Raw genomic sequence first — 22,619 nt, 5'->3', positions numbered from 1 at the left:
CCCGGCTTCTAAATCCCCCCCCCCCCCCCCCCTGCGGCTCCCCTACGCTCATCAATGCGTCAGCGGCGTGTTCTCTTGATGCCGCGACCATCACATAGCATGAAGCCCTGTATCGAGCTGCCGCCGCTAGAAAAGCCGTGTATTCCGTGTATCCGTGGCTATTCGCTTGGGAGCGCTTGAGTAGCGGCACGCGAGCGCGTATCTATTTGATATTTTGCACGTTTCGCTCACTTTATTTTTTCTAAAAGAAAACGAGTCAAAGCTGAGCACGAAACAAATGCTTAATTCGGAGGTTATTTGAGGTACCCTACAATTTTGTAATTGATATTTTTGCGATTCAAGCAATTATTAAAAAGTTCACTAATTAAAAGCAATTAATTAATACTTCGTGATGAGAAAAATACTAGCTGTAAGTACACACGGCTAAGGCTACTATGCAGTCGGTACGATCTCTCTAGAGCTCTTGCTTATTTTATTTTAATCTTGGTCCAAGTTCACTGGAAAACCCGGTACACTTATGAATATTTAGACTGTGAGCGGAACGGCGTGAACACACCAGCGCGCGTAGAGTGGGGAGGCAATCCGGAGCAACACGGTTAAATCAGTAGCCCTAGCACTGCCACTGCAAACTCTTATCAAACATGGTGATCCTTGCTTCTGCAGCCTCTCCGAAATGTGAATGAACGCATGAATAGGAATTCAAGTTGAAACGTTGAGTGACAGTTCGTACGTCGATAGGTTTTGTAAAAAGTCCAATCGCAAGAGCTCCAAATGAAAGTATCTTACCTTTCCCCGTGGTATGGTCTGTTGCAGGACCTTCACTGACGTTCTTCGCCTTCACCACCTTCCAACAAGCTCTATCTCTGCACTTCATAGGCCATGCTGCACACTTTTCAAGTTGCTCGAAGTCGCAGACGGCATTTCCGTTCGAGCTACCTGCGGTAGAAATCAAACTACAATTACCGGTTGAAACCACCTGCGTGCGCGCGTTCTCACGTGTGTCCGTGTGTGGATACATAATACATAGCTGTGGCCAGTTCTACGTAGGGCAAACGGGACGGTGTATCAATCAGAGGCTAATGGAACATAAGAGGTCGTTAACCGGTGGATCGCCTTCTAATCTTTCCCTATATTGCCAAGAATGTAACTGCACGCCAGAGTTAGATGAATGCGCGATATCGTACAGACATAAGAATGAAAATACGCGTCTTATGGTAGAGGCATGGCATATCTATAATGGTGGAAGTGCATGCGTGAGTCAGTCTTCGATTACTTTACATAGGGAAGAGATTAAGTGCCTTAACAGTTATCTCTCACATAGACCGGCACATGTACCCGACTGACACGTGGTGATACCATTCGTGAGCTTGCGCAGGTGAGTTTTGTGTCTTCTTTCTTTTTTAGCCTCAGTGCTCCCTTCAGTTGATAGTCGGCGTTCGTGTTGTCCACTTCTATACTCTTGTGTCCTGTCTGCACGCCTCACCTCTTTTTTTGCATTATGAATCCTTACCAACTAGCTCAGCTTTCTGTCCTTCTAGACATAATTCTAGGTCTGCGGAGTTCAGTGACCGAGAGAACGAGATTTAGCATGCGTACGGAACTGTCAGCCTTGTCGTGTACCTGTGGCTTGGTAAATATTGCAGCCGAGCATACAAAACTGAAGTTATGATAATACGCGCTAACAGATTCTCTTCACGCATTCTTCAATCAATCAAAACATTTATTTCAGCTTTTTTTACATGAGAAAACTGGGTTTGATGAGAAAAAAGCAAGTCTTGACGACCGCCTTGACAGGGCTCATCGACATTCTTGTCGGTATTAATTGATTTAGCTGGTAGTCCTTGCGAAAGCACGTACCGGCGCTATGCACAGAATCCGTCCTACCCTAAAATCGCAACTGAATGCCTGCTCGAGCAAGTGTATTTTCACCTTCTTATGAACCCGGGTTTATGCGTCACAAAAAAAAAACAGAAAATTGACGATCCATTCCACTCTGTGAAGGTGGCTGACCAGCGAAGCTGTAGCACATTATACAGGGTTAGACACGGGAGCATGTATTTATTTTCATCACTTGGTAATGGTAATATCTAGAGAGGCTCCACAGCTACCTTAATTTTCCACAAGAAAAGTATAAAGATGCCTATCCAAGAAGGGTTCAGACAAGGAGACACAATCTTTCCAATGCTATTCACTGCGTGCTTGAAAGAAGTATTCAAGCTATTAAACTGGGAAGGCTTAGGAGTAAGAATCAACGGCGAATATTTCAGGAACCTTCGGTTTGCAGATGACATTGTCCTGTTCAGCAACACTGGGAATGAGTTACAACAAATTATTGAGGACCTTAACAGAGAGAGTGTAAGAATGGGGTTGAAGATTAATATGCAGAAAACAAAGATAATGATCAATAGCCTGGCAAGGGAACAAGAGTTCCGGATCGCCAATCAGCCTCTAGAGTATGTGAAGGAATACGTTTACCTAGGTCAATTACTCCCAGGGGCCCTGATCATGAGAAGGAAATATAAAGAAGAATAAAAATCGGTTGGAGCGCATTCGGCAGACATCGTCAGGTCCTGACTGTAAGCTTACCATTATCATTAAAAAGAAAGGTGTACAATCAATGCATTATACCGGTGCTGACATATGGGGTAGAAACTTGCAGACTGACATAGTTAAGAACAAGTTAAGGACCGCGAGAAGAGAGATGGAACGAAGAATGTTAGGCATAAGGTTAAGAGACAGGAAGAGAGCGGTGTAGCTCAGAGAGCAAATGGGGATAGCGATATTCGAATTGACATTAAGAGAAAAAAATGGAGTGGGCAGGTCATGTAATGCGTAGATTAGATAACCGGTGGACCATTAGGGTTACAGAATGGGTGCCAAGAGAAGAAAAGCGCAGTCGAGGACGGCAGAAGACTGGGGGGGGGGGGGGGGGGGGGGTGATGAAATTAAGAAATTCGCAGGCGGTGGTTGGAATCGGTTGGCGCAGGATTGGGGCAATTGGAGATCCCAGGAAGAGGCCTTCGTCCCGCAGTGGACATAACAGATGATGATGATGATGATGATGATGATGATGATGATGGCTCTGTGATTATATTGCGGTATACGCTGATTAGTTCAGTTACAACCTTGGACAGATTCTTGGCCAAAGTTAAATCTATACACGACCACTGTTGAGTGACTTGGATTGGTGCGCAGAGAAAACACGAGGAACGCGGGAGATGGAAATTGAAAACGAGGAGCAAAACGAGAACGAGGTAAAAGCGGGAGCCAACGTTTCGACAAGTGGACTTGTCTTTTTGAAGGCGACATACGCTTTCCTCGGCACAGTATATATAGGTAGGGTTCTTCTAAAGGGAAGAGGAGGTAAGGCGGGTGGGTGCTGCAATGACCGAAGGTGTCTTAGCGGCGAAGGTGTAGAATTGCGAACAAAGGAGTGGTGTGCATAAGGCCGGTGACACGGCCGTGTGTCAGCCGGCGTGTCAACGGCCGTGTGCACAGAACTCCTCTATTATCTGCTTCGCTGGAGTTCGTAGGCTATCGTATCTTTGAAATCGATAATTAAAAGAGCGGCAGAAAACAGTGTTCCTGAAGTTGCTTTTAATTTCTGAAATGGAACAAATACATAAATACAACAAAAAAAGAGAGAAATGGAGAAAAAAAGCAACAACTAAGCAACGAAACTAAGTGTTGTTGCCTATAGCTTGAAATTTAGCAGAGTGAATAGATTCTAAAGCTCTCTTTGAAACCTTTATGCCTATTGGTTGCAATGTCTTGAACTTATAGATGAAGTAGGATTCTCTGTATTTTCTTTCTCGTTCAGAACGGAATTTCGACTGTAAGATGTAGAGTTTAAGCTCATCAAAGTTATGACCTTGTTGGTTGAAATGCTCGATGGCGGCTGTGGGAAACTATTTAGCTGTGTCCACGCGATGTGCGTTTAATCAGACGTTCATTGATTGTCGCGTTTCACCGATGTATTGTTTCTTACAGAAGGAACATTTCAAGCATAAAAATTGCATCCGAACTTGTACAAGTAAAGCTAGTTTTCACTTCGTGTGTATAACTATTTGCGGTTAACCTCCTAATACCCCTTGTACAATATATTAAACATGCCTTATTATTCTTTTTTCAGAATTCCCTCTCAAGCGATTACTCAAAACATTCATTCTGGGTTTGATGCCCGGTGCATGCGTAGCTGTAAAGAAGTGGTTCACTCATATTCTTGTCATCCGCTTACATGAAAATTGACGCTAACTTGATCTAGACCTCCCTGTTGTCACGAATGGTAGAAAGCAACCTTAAACTGTGTTTCGAATTCTTTGAGATTGCGTGAAAATCCACAATGCAGTAGCAACATGGAAGTGTACTACTAGTAGTTCCATCTTCATATCTGCGTTTAGGTAGTTAAATGCGTTTAAATTAAATTAAATACGCAATTAAATACGCAATTGGGTGGTATTTTCGTGGGATGTTGTTTATGTTTGGGAAAGCATTAGAATATTTTGTTATAAAGGCTTACGGTATGTCAGATTCTGGTGTAGGCTGTTTCTTATAGGTAATTTTGACTGTCTCTCCAATCTTGACACGACATCATAAGCTCTGTAGAGAGCAACTTGTAGACAGTTTCTTTCTACTAGCTTTGTTTTAAGGTCATTTAGGTGGTGGATATAATCGCTGTGTTCGCTGCAGATTCTCCTTATTCATTTCGCTTCTCCGACAAAAATTCCTTGCTTGCAGTGTCGCGTGTGATAACTGTTGTAGTCTAAATATTGCTGGTTATCCGTAGGCTTCCGGTAAAGTGTCCTTCTCAGTATTTCGTTTCTTATGTAGACCGTCGTGTCGAGGAAGTTGGTTTGACTAGGAGTGTGGTAGGCAGTAAATTTAATACTCGGGTGAAAGCGATTCAAATGGCTAATTAAGTCGGTTAACGCGTTTGTGCCATGTTCCCATATAATAAATATGTCGTCAATGTAACGCACATAGGTGCGGGGTTTTAAAGGGTAAGATTTCAACAGGTCTGCCTCAAGCTGTCCAATGAAAATTTTCGCATACGTGGGAGCGAATGGTGTTACCATGATAGTGCCGAAAGTTTTCAGGTGGGGAATAGAATTGAATTCTAAATAGTTGTGAGTGAGAACTAACCTAAGGAGTGGCAGGTGCACTTCAGGAGCGTGCGCTTGGAGATTGACTGCGAGAGATTTCGATACGGTTTCAATTCCTTCACTCATGGGTATGTTAGTGCAAATGGCAGAAACATCCAAAGTGACTACAATAGCGCGGTCCTAAAGGATTTCGTTGGCGTTGATGCCGTCGATAATTCGAAGGAAGTGCTACGTGTCTTGAACAAAAGATGGGAGCGGGGTGGGGATGTTTTACAGGTGGTGATTTAAGAATTGAGATAGTGACTCTGTAGGTGTGTTGTTATTAGACACTATAGGCCGACCTGAGATTTCTGCTGTATATATTTCTTCTACGGGAACCTTATGTATTTTAGAAAGAAGACAAAGGTGCCGTGCTTCTTTGTTCTTGGGCATCATGAAGCGATATTCAGATTGCGTGATTAGTTCCCTGGGCAGGAGCTCCGCTATTGTGCTTTGCACAGTATTGCTGTAGTCTGAAGTTGGGTTAGAGTCGTGTTTTCTGTAATCGGTGTGGTTGCTCAGTTGTTTGAAGGCCTCATTCTTGTACTTTTCTATAGGCCAGATTACGATACTGCCGTCTTTGCCTGCTGGTTTTATTGCAATATCATTGGAGACGACGAAGAAGTGATCCTATTGCTGAGTGTTTGTTCTCCGTCACCAGTATTTTGTGGTAATTCTCGCTTTCTTCCGGGGAACACTGTTCCCTGCCCGACGGGAATGGAAGTGGAGCCACCCGCACTCCCACCTGATGCAGCGCCGCCCGCGTCGGCAGCCTCAAGGAAGTGGAACAGCCTCTCGAGCGACAGCGAGGCTACCCTGATAGACTCGACCGAGAGCGACGACAGCTCCGACGACGACTACGTGACTGTCCTGAGTAAGAAAGCGAAGCGGCGGATGCTTGTGGACACATCTACTATGAGGACTCCGCAGGGTTCGCCGAAGTACACCATCCTTTTCTTACCTGTGCTACCCTCCGACAACATGAGGTTCCTCAACAGGCAAGTTGCATCGGTTGAACTCGAGAGACTGTTGCCAAATGGCATTGAGGACGTACTAGTCAACCCTCGGAAGAATATCGTCGCGGTAGACGTCGCTCAAGCGTCGGCGTTAGATTCTCTGCGAGCTGTCACTGTTCTCGGTGGCATGAACGTCCGTACCATCATCCCGATGGGAAAAGAGACTACTACAGGCGTCATATATGACATTGATGCGGCCATCTCAGGCGAGGATTTACCACTTTTGATAAAGCCTGCCAATCATGGGACCCACATACTACAGGTGGCCCGTCTCGGAACTTCCAGATGCGTGAAAATTGTCTTTAGAGGTGACTGCCTTCCATCGCATGTGAAGGTAGGTCATTTTCGACATGCTGTCCGGCCCTTTGTTCCCAAGCCGCTTCAGTGCAGAAACTGTCAGAAATTCGGCCACGTGAGCGCCGTCTGTGGAAAGTCTGCTATATGTTCCCGCTGTGCAGCACAACACTCTGCAGGCAACTGCCAGGCAAAAACTTATAAGTGTCCGAACTGTCAAGGGCCCCACGATGCCTTATCAAAGGAATATCCCTAGAGTTAAGCGAGAACTCTCCATCTTGAAGAAAATGGTGAGGGACCGGTCGACTCATCGTGAAGCAGCTGCTGACGTCAGGCGACGTCGTTCTCGTCGCAGACGCTCATCAAGGAATTCTGCTCTCCGCACAAAGAATACGCGTGCCGCACAGCCTCTTGCTGTTGAATCTGCTCCAACCTCAGTGCAGAATGTTTCCAAACCGTGTATAGATAACGGAGCATCTGAAAAGACTGCCGTGGATCAGGAATGGCCACCACTGCCAAGGATAAGCCCTGTGGAAAAACCCCAACAAAGAAAGGCACCACAATGCTCCACCCCTCACCCAGATGAGCTGACAGAGCATGACCGCCGAATTGTAACAATGCTCAAGTCTTTGATAAATGCGATTCGCACGCTTGTGGGCAACTCGAATACGGCAACAGCTCGAAGCGCAGTGCAAGTGTTGGATGCCCTGAGCCCAGTGCTTGCAAATCTTGCATAATCACAATGGCTCTTCCACTGCCTTCACTCCGTGATGAAGTGCGTAGCGCGACGATTTTCCAGTGGAATGCCAGAGGACTTATATCACGGATTTCATGTTTCCGCCAATACGTTTTCACGAACCGATTTCCTGTAGTGGTAATATGTGAACCGAACGTGTCAAAAGCGCTAAGACTATCTGGATACGAAGCCTTTATGGCGTCGACGTGCGGGCAATCCAGCAAAGTAATTGTTTACATCCGTACAGAACTAACTTACATCCCCCACTCAGTGCAGCCTCATGATGGAAACCAATACGTGTGTCTCCGCATTACAAAGAATAAAGTGGCCTTCACCCTTATCGGCGCCTACATATCCCCATATAGTCGGTTCGACGGCGACCGATTGCGAGACATCCTGACGGCGACTACTGGACCCTGGATTATCACGGGAGACTTTAATGCTCATCACTTGGCTTGGGGAAGCTCCAGAATAGATTCCAGGGGCCGGAAACTTGTGGAATTTGCTTCCGACCACGAACTTAGCATTATGAACGATGGCAGTCTGACGTACTTGCGTGGTTCGAATTATAGCAGTTGCTTAGACTTGACCCTGGTGTCACGGCAACTTGGTCAAAATGTTCGATGGTTCTCTGACATCGAGACTCATGGTAGTGACCATATTCCCACCTACTTAAGTATCACTGGTTTTGGAAGCTTCTCCTCTTGTACTTCCCGACAAGCATATATAAGGTGGTCAACGTATAAGACAAAGGTGGAAGAGGCATGCAAAGAACGATTTACCGGCACCATTGAAAACCTTATTACAAGTGTACTGGAATCGTCTAAGTACACATTTACATCCGCTAAAAAACGTACGGATTCTGACATGGAACTTGAGCGACTTCGAACGATTCGCAGAAGAGCCGAGAGGCGATACAGGCGCACGAAGTCAATTCATGACCTTAGAGTCGCTCGACGTATACAGAAGAAAATCCAACGTCGTATGGACAGGTTGGAGGAACAACGGTGGAAGACGTTCTGCGAATCACTTGACCCCCTCAAGCCACTGTCTATCATATGGAGGATGGTGCGCGGCCTTGGCTCGTCTCCACAGCAACGACACCCATTCTCAGCCCTAGCCCTCCATCAAGGCAGCTCACAGGTCGACATAGCCGAAGGTTTCTGTGTGAAGATTGCGGGCAGTGTGGTCACCATCAATAGTGAAATTCTGGGTGAGGTTCCTGCGGCACGCTTCCCAGAATTGAATGTGTCCTTCTCACTTGAGGAATTGGACGCAGCTCTGGCCTCATGCAGGCGTTCATCGTCGCCAGGACCAGACGGCATCAACTACGCTGCTTTATGCCACCTAGGTGAAGATGGCCGAAGCAGACTGCTGGAATGTTATAACCAGTCATGGAATGATGGCGTCGTTCCTGAGCGGTGGAAGTCCAGCCGCTTGATACCACTCCTGAAGCCTGGAAAGTCGCCACTTGACCTAGCGTCCTACCGACCCATTGCGCTGTCCAGCTGTGTTGGGAAGGTCATGGAAAGAATGATTCTCACCCACCTAGAATGGTATCTTGAGCGCCACAACGTATACCCGGATGCCATGGCTGGTTTTAGAAGAGGCCGTTCCTCTATTGACAACGTCATCGACCTAGTCTCGTCTGTACAACAGGAAAAACACCACAAGCGTATATCGGTTGCGCTATTCCTCGACGTGAAAAGCGCCTATGATAATGTAACGCATGAAGCCATCCTTAATGCCCTGGAAAATAATGGAATAGGTGGACGCATGTTTCGGTGGATTCGGAGCTATCTATTCAAAAGATCCTTCTTTGTGCACAGTGCAGATGGCCGAACTGCTGACCATTACACTTACCGTGGCGTCCCTCAGGGTGGGGTTCTTAGCCCCACTTTGTTCAACCTTGCAATCCTTGGCCTTGTCGACGTTCTACCACATACAGTAAACCTTTCCATATATGCTGACGACATATGCATATGGGCCTCGGCAGTTACACGTCTCCAGGTGCGTGCAAGGCTCCAAAAAGCAGTGACCCTAACATCATCGTACCTGCGTGCGCAAGGCCTCAGCATTTCGACCGAGAAGTGCGCCTTAGTCGCCTTTACCCACAAGCCCATGACCTGGTACCCCATTTCTATTGACCACCAACCAATTTCCTACGCAAAAACTCACCGATTCCTAGGCGTTATTATAGACAGAGACCTTTCATGGAGCCCCCACATCACATACTTGAAGAAGAGGCTTACTTCTATCTCCCATATACTAAGGTTTCTTGCCGGTAAAACGTGGGGCACATCCATGGCATCTATGCTTCAACTATACAGGACGCTCTTCCTGGGATACTTGCGATACAGCACACCAGTGCTGTCCAATGCTAACAAAACTAACATCCATGACCTACACAGCATTCAAGGCCAAGCCCTTCGAACATGTCTGGGGCTACCTCGAAATGCTTCAACCGTGGCAACAATTGCCACCGCGAGAGACCACCCAATAAGGACCTATATAGATATCGACGCACTCCGGGTGCATGTTCGCCATATATCCAGAGTCCCTGACCACCATCTCGCTCGCTTGCCTGAGAAAAGACCCAGGGCAGCGTTCTCCAGATCAATTGCGGCTAACCGGCACTCTTTGTCTTTGAGGCTCTCACCCGCAACAAGAACGCCGTCCCCTATGTGGTGCTTGAAGAAGCCTCCAGTGTACCTTGCTGTTCCAGGAATAGTGAAGAATGCTAGCCTGACCACCTCGGCTCTCAAGCAGATCACATTGGAACTTCTGCATTGTTCATACGCTAACCGAATTCATGTTTACACAGATGGTTCCGTTTCGGAAAATTCTACGGGCGCCGTTGTTCTACCATCTCAATCGGTCGTCATCAAGTTTAAGACATCACACGTAACGACATCTACAGGCTCTGAACAGGCCGCTCTTCGCGCTGCTGTCGAATACATTGAAAAAGAACCGCCCAACAAATGGGCAATATTTTGTGACTCGAAAGCAGCCCTTCAGAGCTTGCGAAGTTTACGACGTGGCAATTATGAACAGCTGGTGTCACAAATCAACGAAACCTGCCATTGCGCTTCTGAAAGAGGACATGATACCATATTTCAGTGGCTGCCGGGACATTGTGGCATCGTTGGTAATCACCTCGCCGATGACGCTGCCCGACGCGCCCAGGCTGGCTCACCGACACTCCTTATACCTTTATCCAGAGTCGATGCTGCAAGAGAGCTTCGCAATCTCGCTCGTACAATCACGTTAGGTTGCTGGCATACACCACAGAACTCTAAGTGTCGTTTACACAGCCTCGACCCATCACTGAAACTTACATTACCAGCGAACCTTCCACGACGTGACGCAACACTGCTGTGTCGGCTGTGGGTAGGAGTAGCATTCACCAACTCCTACAGCTATCGTATTGGAATGGCGGATTCACCAATGTGCGCTAAGTGCAAGTGTGAAGAGACCATCAGTCACCTTCTGTGCCACTGTTCTCGCTTCGATAATCAACGCGAGACTCTCCAGTGTGCCTTAAATAGACTGGATGACAGGCCATTTACGGAAGCGAAGATCTTTGGAGCCTGGCCTCACAGTTCATTGGCCCAGAAAGCAGTTCGAGCGCTTTTTCGCTACCTGAGGGCAACAGACTTGAGTGCCCGACTGTAGACATCCTACACCTAAGTTCTCTCTCTCCCTCTTTCACTCCCCATTCCCCTCCCCACGTGTAGGGTAGCAAACTGGACTCAGTCTGGTTAACCTCCCTGCCTTTCCGTCTTCCCTTCTCTCTCTCTCTCTCTCTCTCTCTCTCTCTCTCTCTGCAATGTCATTTCTTTCCGCGAGTTCCTTAAGGATTTGGTGCTGAGCGGGGCACAAATTTTTGCGTTTCTGGCAAAGCCGCGCTGACTCTAGAATTTCCTTTGAGATTAGCTTTATGTAAAAATCCAGGTCTGGGCACTGTTCGGCTTTCGGTGTCCACGTGCTAGGTCGTCTAAAACAGTTTCTATCTTATTTTCCTATGTCTGGCCTATCAAAAAAATAACTCCTTGAGGCGCATGCGTCTTGAAAACTCTGTTATATCTTTGGGCAGTTCGTATTCGTTTACTGCGTTGTTCATAAGACAAAACGTTAGACCACATTGCAGGAGATCAACTACATTGGGGCATAGGCTCTGGGATATGTCTACTTCGTTGCTGCAGTGTTCTGGATGCTCGCTTATAGCACTATCGATGGAGCTATGTGCTGTAGGGGTTACATTAGTTTTCTTGGGTGGATTTGCAGCTCTAATACCTTTGTGCTGGTATTTATCCAGTAATTTTTCCTCCCTGGTTTCGACGAATGGTTCAAGTTCTCTTTTTTCAGGTTCAGATAAATTTATGCTGTCGAGCTGATTAGTAATTCGCGTAAGTCGTTTCTTGCAGTGTTCTCCGAGAATATCAATCCAAGAGAGCGATGCGTTTTCTAAGACAGCATTCCACTTCAATAATGGCCTGGTGAGTAAGCCGAGGGCACACCTAACCTTAATTCTGAGGCCTTTTGATATTTTCCTCTGTTTAATGCAGCTAGTACAAGTCTTTGGGTGAAATCTGTGAAAACAGGAGCACTGTTTTCTACTGCTCCTTTTATTATCTCTTTCAGAGACACGATAGCCTACGACCTCCAGCGAAGCGGGTAATAGAGGGGTGCTGGGCACACGGCCGTTGACACGCCGGCTGACACACGGCTGTGTCACCGGCCTTACGCACACCACTCCTTTAATTCTACACCTTCACCGCTAAGACACCTTTGGTCGTTGCAGCACCCACCCGCCTTACCCCTCTCCCCTTTAGAAGAACCCTACCTATATATACTGTGCCGAGGAAAGCATATGTCACCTTGAAAAAGACAAGTCCACTTGTCGAAACGTTGGCTCCTGCTTTTACCTTGTTCTCGTTTTGCTCATCGCATTGAATTGGTGTGGCACTTCGAACCAAACTCTTCGAGCACGAACTGAATGAACCATTTCGTGTCAGGTTTTGAAATGTCCACATTTGAAGTCTCCAGCGATGATCACAGGGGTATTGTCAACATGGCTAACCCATGCAAAGTGCGTGGTCATGAACTTCTCGATGTCACACCTAGATGTGCCCGTATATGTATACAGAACGGATATCACAATTCCGTCTTTCATTTGTACGGCACAGACATCCCCACAGTCGGTGGCACTGGCCTTTTGCGAGTCAAGGGCGTATGGTTCGTCCATTTTGTCCATTGCGTATATGGCAAAGCCGTGATCCAATGTGCTGTTCACCAATAATTCCAGTGTACCCATCGACTTGAAACAATACATCCTGATTTGTTTTTGTTGTTGTTGTTGTTGTTGTTGTTGTTGTTGTTGTTGTTGTTGTTGTTGTTGTTGTTGTTGTTGTTGTTGTTGTTGTTGTCTGTTAGCATCGGCATGGCATCAAGAACTTCATTCAGTTACAACTTCAGTACGAGTCATCTTTATTTGTGGAGGTGGTGCTTCCCCGTGGTGCTTCCCCGTCTTCATCTCCAGGATCGGTCCACGCTCATATTTTTGTTGTTGACGCACAAACACGAAAAATGCATGGAACTCTAGTCATATACAGCTTCGCTGTAGAACAAGAAAGCGAAACTATGTAACCCCAGTGACGTGGAAATGAAAGAAAACAAACGTGGCAGAATGTGGAGCAGATATATAATGCGCACAAGACGTGGAAGGTTATTAACGCGATAGGGTTAAGGAGCCTGTGTAGTTGGACACCGCCTCGGCAAAAAGAATTTCGAACCAAATTCCGAACCACGTATATTTAGCCACTTCTCTACCACCAAAGTTGCTCATACCTTGTCTTTCATTCTTTACAAAGTTATTCCTCTGAATTTTGAGAACGGCAGCCCAGAAACAAATGTACTGGAAAAACACCGACAGCGCATGTCCTTTTATGTGTTTTTTTTACTCCTTTTGTTCTCGTTAGATTTACATTGCCTCTGTTTTTTTTTGTTTTTGTTTCTTTGCCAGGGAAACTGAATGACTGCAAATGCATATATCACCGTAATTCAGAATCTTGTGGGCTTCTCTTTATATTCGTTATCGGTAGGTTTCGTTTCTACGATAAAACACATAATTGTTCCGTACAACACTCTGGAAGCTACGGGTACCTCGACCGATCAGGAAGGCAAACGCACCTAAAGGTACTTGTCCGACCTGTGTTGGCCACGCAAGCATCAGCATTTGCAGGCCGCGCAGCCTTGGCCCTGCTGCACGGTACTACTGAGACAAAGGGTATAGCATTGAAAAATTAAGGAATGCAGCCGTATTGCGTGCATTGAAATTCCAGATAACAATACACTAGTTACTTTTTTTTCTCTTCTTTTCTTTTCGTTATTGCATTGTAGTTATGTTCTTCCTGCCTTTCCTTGAAACAACCATCTCTGGCCGACGTACTTTCGCCCACATCGAAGTGGAATTAAACAAACAAGACAACCGTCATATTCAACAAGTTGTTCGGGATGTTTGGTTAAAGGCGCACTAAAGAGAAATACTAAATCAGTCTCGCGGGATAAGGTATTCCTTCAAAACTCTATTTCCGTTAACTTCGCGGTAACAGGCTGATGATTACAATAGAAAATGAAGGCAAAATTTCTTTTTTTTTTCCTTTTTCTTTAATTTCGCGCCGAAAAACCAGCACCGGGACGTCATTGTTACGTCCCAGTTTTTTAAGTTTTCTTTTTTTTTATTGTATCGTTGTGGCTCAGTAAAAGTTCTTGAAACTTCCTAACTTCAGATTTTATCTCCTTTAACATACAATGTAGCCCCATTTTTCAATATAAATATTTAAGTGGGCACGAGAGGACGCCGTCAATATGCATGACGTCACGTTCACCTTGCAGAGTTGTCGCGAGGCCATAGAAGCCTATTTTACAGCTAAGCATTATGACAACTGTGTCACATGCCTAAGATTTGCTTGTCCCCCAAGAAGCTAGAGTCTTTAGATGGTTTCGTGTAGTGATCCTAGACAGATGTGTTTGGTTCTGCTTAGCAGGGTGAGTTTAGACAACCACGGGACTATACTCTTGTCTGTATAGTGCTCGTACATTGCGTGTGACTGAGTAATGTGTTGTGCCTTGCTCTTTGTTCTTCCATATTTCTTCTTTTTCTGCCCACTGTACACCTCGCCCACCCACTGCAAGCGGCTGGGCGAGGCTTACCTTTGAGGAGACAATTGATAGCCCGCTTGTCTTTCTCTTCGCGGGGTTTGTATATTTTTACATTAAATTCGGAAGTATTATGTTCCAAGGCCACGATTTGATTATGAGGCACGCCGTATGTGGGGGTCTCTGAATTAATTGCGACCACTTGGTGCTCTTTAACGTGCACCCAATGCACGGGCGTTTTTGCATTTGTCCCCCACCGCAATGCTGTCGCCGCGGTAGGGATTCGATCCCGCGCTTTCGGGCTTAGTAGCGCAACGCCATAGCCACTACGCCACCACGGCGGTTTATATTTTTACATGATTATCAACATTCAATAATAAAATTATTTTAGCCTTTATTTTGTTATTGATCATTTTGCGCCTTCAAGCTTTTTCTTTATTTTTGTTTTATTATGACGTAGCTACTGCCTCCTACATGTACATACCTACTAGCAGAAATGTTTGCTAGCGTGGCTTGTTTCTTGTTGCCTGTTGCGTATTCTTTGTGGTTGTATCTTGACTAGGCCTCTGGCTTGTTTGGTATAATTAATTTTTCTTCGTTATGGTTTTATTTAGCTCAGGCTGTTTCAGTGCTACTGAACTTCTTTCTTCTGTTATCGTTCTCGTGTAGTGCGCGTGCTTGGGGATAAAACGTGGGTAATAAATTTGATTTGTTATTGTTATGTCCACCATGTGTTGTATTTCGCTGTTATAAAACGCAATCGCTCGTCGGAAGGGCAAACAAAATCAGTGCCAATCCACTCTGTGAATGTGTGACTAGCCGCTCCTCCACGATGTTGAGCCTCGGAAGATGATGAGGCACCAAGGGGTATACATACATACCCATGTATCGTTGCAGAACACAGCACGACACCTTTTACTAACGAATCCCGGCCCGTAGAGCAAACACGCATCTCACCGCACTCCGAGGGCCCACACTGCTTTACCATAGCCAAAGCGATCGTGCGTTGGTCGACGTCCCGCAGTGCAGTAATGGTTGTGAGGTCACTCGAAAACCACAAGCGGGCCCACACAACACAGGCCACACAAAAGTAGTTCCCCACAAACTCCCTCCGAAACCTGCTATTGCTCCGATGAAACGTTCCAAGTGTGCGGAATCGGGGCCACATGGCCGGTTCGCATTTCTTTCCGCCTCGCGGTCCTGGCGGGCAGCACGCTTACGGAACCGCCACCACGGGAGAGCGGTAAGAAAGGAAAAGATACACGCAAGCGCTTAGAACGCCGACAAGAGAGGGCGGTGCGAACGTAGACATGGCAAAGTGTAGTAGCTGTTCTTATCAGCTTAATATCTGATACGGGTTGTATTTGCACCTCAGATATTAAACTTATTTTTGCAAGTCGGCGGAGTGCTTGAAGCCTGTTTCACCTCCGCCGTGCGTCAGCCCGGTGTTGCGCTATCTTCGGCATCTGACCACGTATGGGGAGAAATACTCGATCTACACGGCTCGATAGACCACGCAATTTTTTCCAGAACCTAGCCATATACAGCTTCGCTGTAAAACGCTTTTCTGTGATAGCTACGTCCTTTAAATATGCATGGTGGGCTTTTGTTCAATAAAGTTGGAGCCATACGCTCGTCTCTGTTGTTTCTTTGTCCTCCTTTTGTCCACGTTTCATTGCGCACTTTTTACTTGAAGCGTGTATTTAGTCTGTAGATTATTACCGACCCGTCTTCCTCAGAAACTAAAACCAAATCTAAAGTAGTTGTTTTCCAAAAGTTCACGCAGAAACACCTCTGGAAGTTTTTTAAGTATGCGTAAACATTGTGCCACTTGCTCATCTCCACGCAGCCCGGAGTCATTATCAATGTTATGAAACTTGATCCCACCAGTAAAAACGACAGCGCTGCGGCGACACGAACTCCTGCCGGCAGCCGCTCAAGGTGAATTAATGACGCAAGCAAACTACTGCAGGTGGCGGCGCCAGATGCGCTTATGCCGTTCCGATCATTATAAGTCGTTATCACTCTTTAGCGCCTTATCCATCCGCGTCGAACCATTATCAACAGTGATCAACCGTACTCTGGGGGCGGCCGCGCAGGCTTGTGTTCTCGCCGCTTAATTCGCGTTGAAGCGAGACGCGCGGGCCATATATCTTGAAAGTGATCTGCGGTGGGGACACAGTGAGCTGAGTGCTGATAGCTGTCGTGTGCGCTGTGTTCTTGCCGCTTAGTTCCCTTTGAAGTGTGAGGCAGCACGAAAGTAAATTCGCTCCCTTTGTGCCCCGTCTTGAAAGCGATCGTCTTACGTGACATACGGACGGGTTTCCTCGTTGGGTAGGCATAGAAATGCTTCCGCATTTAACATGGAACTGGGCAGGCCATGTAATACGCAGGGCAGATAACCGGTGGGCCATTAGAGTTACAGAATGGGTGCCAAGGGAATCGCAGTTGAAAACGGCATAAATTTATGTGGGGTGATGACATTCGGAAATTTGCAGGCGCAAGTCGAAATCAGCTAGCGCAAACAGGGGCAATAGGCGATCGCTGGGGGAGGCCTTCGTCCTGCAGTGTACAAAAATAGATGATGATGATGATGATGATGATGATGATGATGAGAGCGTACTTGGCAGCAACACAGGGACTATTGCATATGTATTCATGTGAGGTCACGTGGCATGTCAAGTTCTTTAACTGCGATGTTTCACCACTGTTTGTCAAATCATACAATAGCATTTTTATCTTCGCAAATGCTATCGCAAATAATTTCTATGCCGATTTAAAGAGGTGTTTGTATAAAACCGCACTTATTTATATCATTTTAAGACACAATCTTTGCATTGGTGCCACAACCTCGCTCCAGACAATAGGTGGTTCCTTTCATTTCTGTGGTTGACATTACGTGATATTTTTATTGTATATGACCATATCATTCTGTTGTATGCTTTGGTGTTATGTTGCTTGTGCTACCTGTAATTCGCCCTTGTATTTTCATGCATGTTGTATTTGAGTTTAGAATTATAACAGAAGCCATATCTTTGTCTGATGGTATGGGAAGCCGGATCAGCGTCAAGCAGTGGTTGTTTGGCTTTTTTCTGCCTCCCCAAACACATAGCATCAGCGTCAGCCCAAGTTGGACACAAACAAGAAAACAGAAAAGAACACCAGATACGCTTAATTGTCTTAAGAGTCCGATATCCAATCGCTGCGCATTTGGCATGTTACACGTCCGCGTGTTGGAGCCTAAATTCTGTCGTTTTCACAAAAGCAGACGAGCCTGAAGCCACAAACATGCGTTCTGTTTGTTTCGACTCTATCACATTCGATTTCAAGCTGATGGTACGCACTTGTTTTGAACCGACATATACCAATACTAAAGAAGCCCGCTAAGTTTAAACCGCAATCAGCCATTTAAGAGTCAGAAATATTTATTTTACTTGAAGTACCGAGAAAACTGCATACGAGAGGACGGAGTACATTATTCTTTTAAAAAATCAGATAACAATTTGCTATTAACTGGTGCGGTGAGAACGAACAAAGAAGATAACGATGTTATTAAGCTATCATCACGTAGTTTGGAGAACCGGGCTCTGTGGATAAGGTAGCTTCCAACGCAATAACAAAGATTATAATATACTATAGGTTATCAGCGACTGACAGAAAACGAGTATGATGGGCTGAGCGTAGTGACCTTTTGTTCATCGCTACACCCCCTTCGTATGGCAATGTTACCAGAAAGGAAATTCCCTAAAGCTGTTAGGTAGGAACAGAAAGAATTTGTCAGTGCAAATGTCAGACTAGAAATGCGCATCAGAAGCTGGTCGTGACTTGCACAAGCAGAAGTTCGTAAACTTGGTTTTCACTAGGCACGACTTGAAAGTGGATCGTGCAGTAGGAATGCATAAAATAGATATTAGGGCAGTGATGTGTGTAATCACTGAAATAGGGCTCTTTTTAGCAGTTGTGACACTGGGTAGCCTTTAGAATATAGTTTGGTGCAACGAATCGGGTGGCCCCGTTTCGGATAACGAGGATGGTGAGGTTTGCTTGGGATGGGTGCCGAACAGACGGTTCATATTCACGTTCCGGCTCTATGAACGTGAGCTACGCAAGCTTCTTGACGTCTGGAGATGAATTTTTAGATTGAGTTTGAGGCATACCCCAGGTGAGCGAGGAGCCGTGGAGAAAAAAGAAGTAAGGTCAGTTCCACGCAGGTAAAGCTGTCAAAACAGCGAAGCTAGTTGTCCTTGTCTCAAATTTGAACTAGTGTTAAGCGCAATTTTTATGAAAGTCGTTTATCTCGTTGTCGTCGTTTTGCTAGATTCGAGCTTCGGTTCCGGATTGTCCACATTCCTCAGTTGCGTGAGGTTGTGATCAAACCACAGTCTATCACACACCTTGCAGCTGTGGCCGCACTCACGGTCGATGAATTCTCTCTTGAACGGTCCATCGGCACCCTCCGTGGGAGGAATCTCCCTGCGTCGACGTCTCTGCTCAGCCTCCTACTCTCGAAGTTGGGGGTTAGCATGCGTCTCTTGGCGCTTGACTTGGGTTGCCTTCTCTTAAAAGGGGGCGAGGGGGGGGTGGGTAGGCTTCCATCCGCTGGCTCTTTGCTTGCGCTTCTCGCTCTCGAAGCTCGGAATTTGCGCGACGTCGGCGCTGCCGCTCGCCCCGAGCGGAATCCACGGGGCGAAATAGCGCGCGCCTGCGAAACACCGGCTCCTATACCACTCGCCTGCCCCTCCCCCGGCGCACACTCTGATTGGTCCACTCCCTCGGCGCGCCCTCTGGCGGTGAGCTCCAGAACCTGGACCCCCGCGTGACACCGGACAACGGACGGCGAAGGCTCGATATAGAACAGCTCCGCTGTTAAAAACTAAATAAGATAAATTCTGGGGTTTTACGTGCCAAGACCACGATCTGATTATGATGCACACCGTAGAGGGGGACTACGGTTTAATATGACCACCAGGGACGCGATCGGGGATCGTTGTTCGGAGCGCGCGTTCGGTTGCGCCGCGCGCGATTGGCCTCGCAGCGCAGCTAATGAAGACTTAAAGTCTACTTTTATTTCTTTTAAAGATGAATTGTATGTTCAGCGACAAGGGATATGCATCGGGTCCTGCGTCGCTCCTGTGCTGTGTGACATTTTCTTGGCTTCAATTGACCGCGACCTGCACAGTTCCTTTGACGATAGGTTCTACCTTAAGGCTTTTAGATATGTCGATGATTTTTTAATTCTTTTAAAAGGTAACCGTGATTTTACCGTTGACCAGTGCATTAGCCAGGTCTTAGTTGTTTTTAGACTACATGGGAAGGGCATGCTATTTACACATGAAATCCCTTCCCATGGCACTCTTCAGTTTTTAGATCTGTCTTTATTTTTTGACAAAGACCACGTATGTTGGCAGTATAGCCCACGTGCCCAGAAGGAATTGCTACCGTATGATTCGGCACACTCAAAGTTAGTTAAAAGAGGTATAGCCACTCTTTGCCTTGAATCTGCTCTCATGAAGTCGTGCACCCACACGATGCAGACTAGCTTTGATAAGCAATTGGCGAGGCTACACACAGCCGGCTACCCGAGCTCGGTCGTTGGGGCGGTGTCTAAAACATTGCTCCAGAAGGTGAAGGGGAAAAGGCATGCGCCTAGGCCCGACCAAAAACGAGGCAAACCCGCAGTGGTGCCATACGTCCACGTCCACAAGCTTTCCCACAACTTGAAGAAAGTCGCTACTAGGTTTGGTGTGCCAGTTGTTTTCTCGGCACCACGCAAGTTGGCTGGACTGTGTCCGCGCATAAGCCGCGTTGACAAGAAGTCAGGATGCCAGAAAAAGCGCACTAGACAGTACGTCAAATGTGTGACGGGCGTTATATACGAAATACCGCTAAAATGTGGGAAATCCTACGTTGGACAAACGGGGAGATGTGTTAGTGACCGGGCCCGGGAGCATGAATCGTCTGTAATCAATAAAGGTAATGCGCATTTACCTGCGCATTGCACGGTTTGCCTGGACGGCAGATGCCAGCCACTGCTGCGTGAGATAAAGATACTTGGCAGGAGTGGTGATACGTTAGCAAGAGAACTTTTGGAGGCATACCACATTAAAGAGAGAGGCACAAGTTGTATTAGTGACACGTCTGTTTTTCTGTTTCAAAACGAGATGCAACTGTTAAGAACGTCACTGGAATCGCTCTAGGCAACACTGATGTACGCATGCGCATTTGTTCATTCTCCCTGTCCTGCTGTAAGAATAAAATCAGTTGAAGTTCAGCGCTCAATCTGTCGTTTCGTACTCTTCCTTCGCGAGTCTTTATTTTCCTTTTTTGCCGCAACAATGTATTCTTTAGATCGGCGAGTTTGCGCCGCGAGAGACATATCAATAGCTGTCTGTTCTGTACTTTCATATACAGGGTGTCCCAGCTAACTTTAGTCAAGGTTTAAAAATATGATAAAGCACTGTAGGAGGACGCACCCAAATGCATGCTGTTGTCCATTGTATGGAGCAAGTGACATAATTTTTGATGCTTTAGCATTCTTAGGATACTTCACGCAATTTCCAGGGGCTTTCTATCTATGTTTTGTTAGGATTTGGAGTTGGGCTTGTAGAGCGATCGGAGAAACTTGGGGCGACAGGACTAGGCGAGCAGGGATTATTTACATTTGAACATGGGATACATTTACACAGTCTAGCGTGACTCCCAAATGGAGCCCGCAAGACGAAGCATACGGCAAACGAGCACACAGCTCACGAGTACATTGACGAGCACAGAGCACGACGACGAGCACACCCTAGCCGCCGACAGCAGCTCGCTATATCCACTTCGTGTTCCCTAGATCCCTAGGCGAGGCAAAACGTTCGACGTCATCGTAAACCAGCCGCCTCTCCGCGGGACGGCTTACACACACACACACGCACACACAAGTTTCAGTGCCCCCTCCGAAGGCAGACGACCTTTGCAGCGCGGCCGTCGCGTTGTCCATTGTCCCGCGTCCCCGTAGCCAGATGGTCACGCCCGACCCCAGCCGGCGTCTCTAAATTCCAGAGCTGCCTTTCTCCTGTTCTCCAAACGAGGCGCATGGTGGATTAACGCCGCCGTTCACGGTTGGTTAGCGCTGTCCTCGCTGGTTCTCTGAAGGGCGCCCCCACCGCGGGTGGATCAAAACACGTGCAGCGGGCTGAAATAACTTGCACGTTGCCACCTCGGCAGGCCATTCCTAACAATTTGTAGAGAGATATATACATTTATTTACAGAAAGGCAGAGAGGTCGGCCTGAGCTATAACTTGCTCCGGCTTTCTACTCTACGTTGGGGGAAAAGGGCGAGGAGGAAAAAGGCTGATGAATGCTGATGATGATATGAGGTGGAGGTGCGTATGTACAAGTTCACAACGTTATGGCCTCTCAAAAAGTGGCTCGAACTTCGAGTCATCACGGGCCGAACAAATGAATGAGCACCTACTTATCCAGCTTCGAGCCATCACTCCCAAGAAGTTACCTACGCCAAGCAACCCAGTCCACACAGCATGTGATACGCCTATTCCGGAAGGAGTGCAATGGGTGTTAAGCTTGGGTCCCAAGTTGGCTATGGAACCTCAGATGTCACCACCGGAACTGCTCACTCTTGCTGGAGAAGTAGTTAAGCAAACCCCTGAGGCTGAGACTGAACGTTGTGTTTCTGAAGGCGTACATGTTTTGTCGCAATCTAATACGCAACGCAAAAACTTGCCTGTCAACAGCGTCGTGGCGTTCTTTAGAAAGCATTCTTTTTCGTTGCTAACCGCTATCAAGGAAGGAGGTTTTACTGTTTTACCAAATAACGTGTTTGTCTCCAAGGCCTATGAGGCTATTAATTTTATATTCAACTACCGAGACGACATATTGCTTTTAAAAGTAAGAACGAAAGCGAAAGAACGCACTGAGTTCTATTGACAGAAGCAAGAAGCCTAGCTTGGATTTCTTTTTCGCTGTCAAAACCCACAAGGTTGACTGGCCGCTACGAGTCATCTCTAAAAATGGGAATTAGCAGAAATTGGTTGCTTTGTGTTTAGAGGAGAAACTTAACCTTATAAGTGTTGACGACCCTTTTTAGGTGAAAGACTAATGACATCATAGTATATATTTCAAGTAACAACAAGGGCCTCAACGCCTGCTCCATTGACATCAAAGACCTGTACTACTTTTTACCACATGATACGCTGCTAGAGTGTGTTGACTGAATTGACCAGTATGGTTCAGTCGCGTTCCAGAATGCTTCTGCTGTTTCGGCGAGC

The 22,619-nt window shown here is 46.6% G+C and overlaps 1 protein-coding gene and 1 pseudogene across 2 annotated transcripts in view; one reads left to right on the top strand and one right to left on the bottom strand.

Moving 5' to 3' along the window:
- Nucleotides 1–22,619, bottom strand: part of LOC126548104 (MAM and LDL-receptor class A domain-containing protein 1-like) — a 272,165-nt gene that overhangs the window by 227,611 nt on the left and 21,935 nt on the right. For both annotated transcript variants that reach the window (XM_055063643.2, XM_050196214.2), the window contains exon 2: nt 787–936. In XM_055063643.2, the coding sequence (XP_054919618.2) occupies nt 787–936 (150 nt within the window). The remainder of the gene's footprint in view (nt 1–786; nt 937–22,619) is intronic.
- On the top strand, nt 15,655–15,827 carry LOC126548672 (U2 spliceosomal RNA; annotated as a pseudogene).

The sequence above is a fragment of the Dermacentor andersoni genome, chromosome 1 (genome assembly GCF_023375885.2).
Source record: "Dermacentor andersoni chromosome 1, qqDerAnde1_hic_scaffold, whole genome shotgun sequence".
Classification (NCBI taxonomy): domain Eukaryota; kingdom Metazoa; phylum Arthropoda; class Arachnida; order Ixodida; family Ixodidae; genus Dermacentor; species Dermacentor andersoni.
Note: the sequence above shows the minus strand (reverse complement) of the source record. Positions and strands in the feature narration are given on the sequence as shown.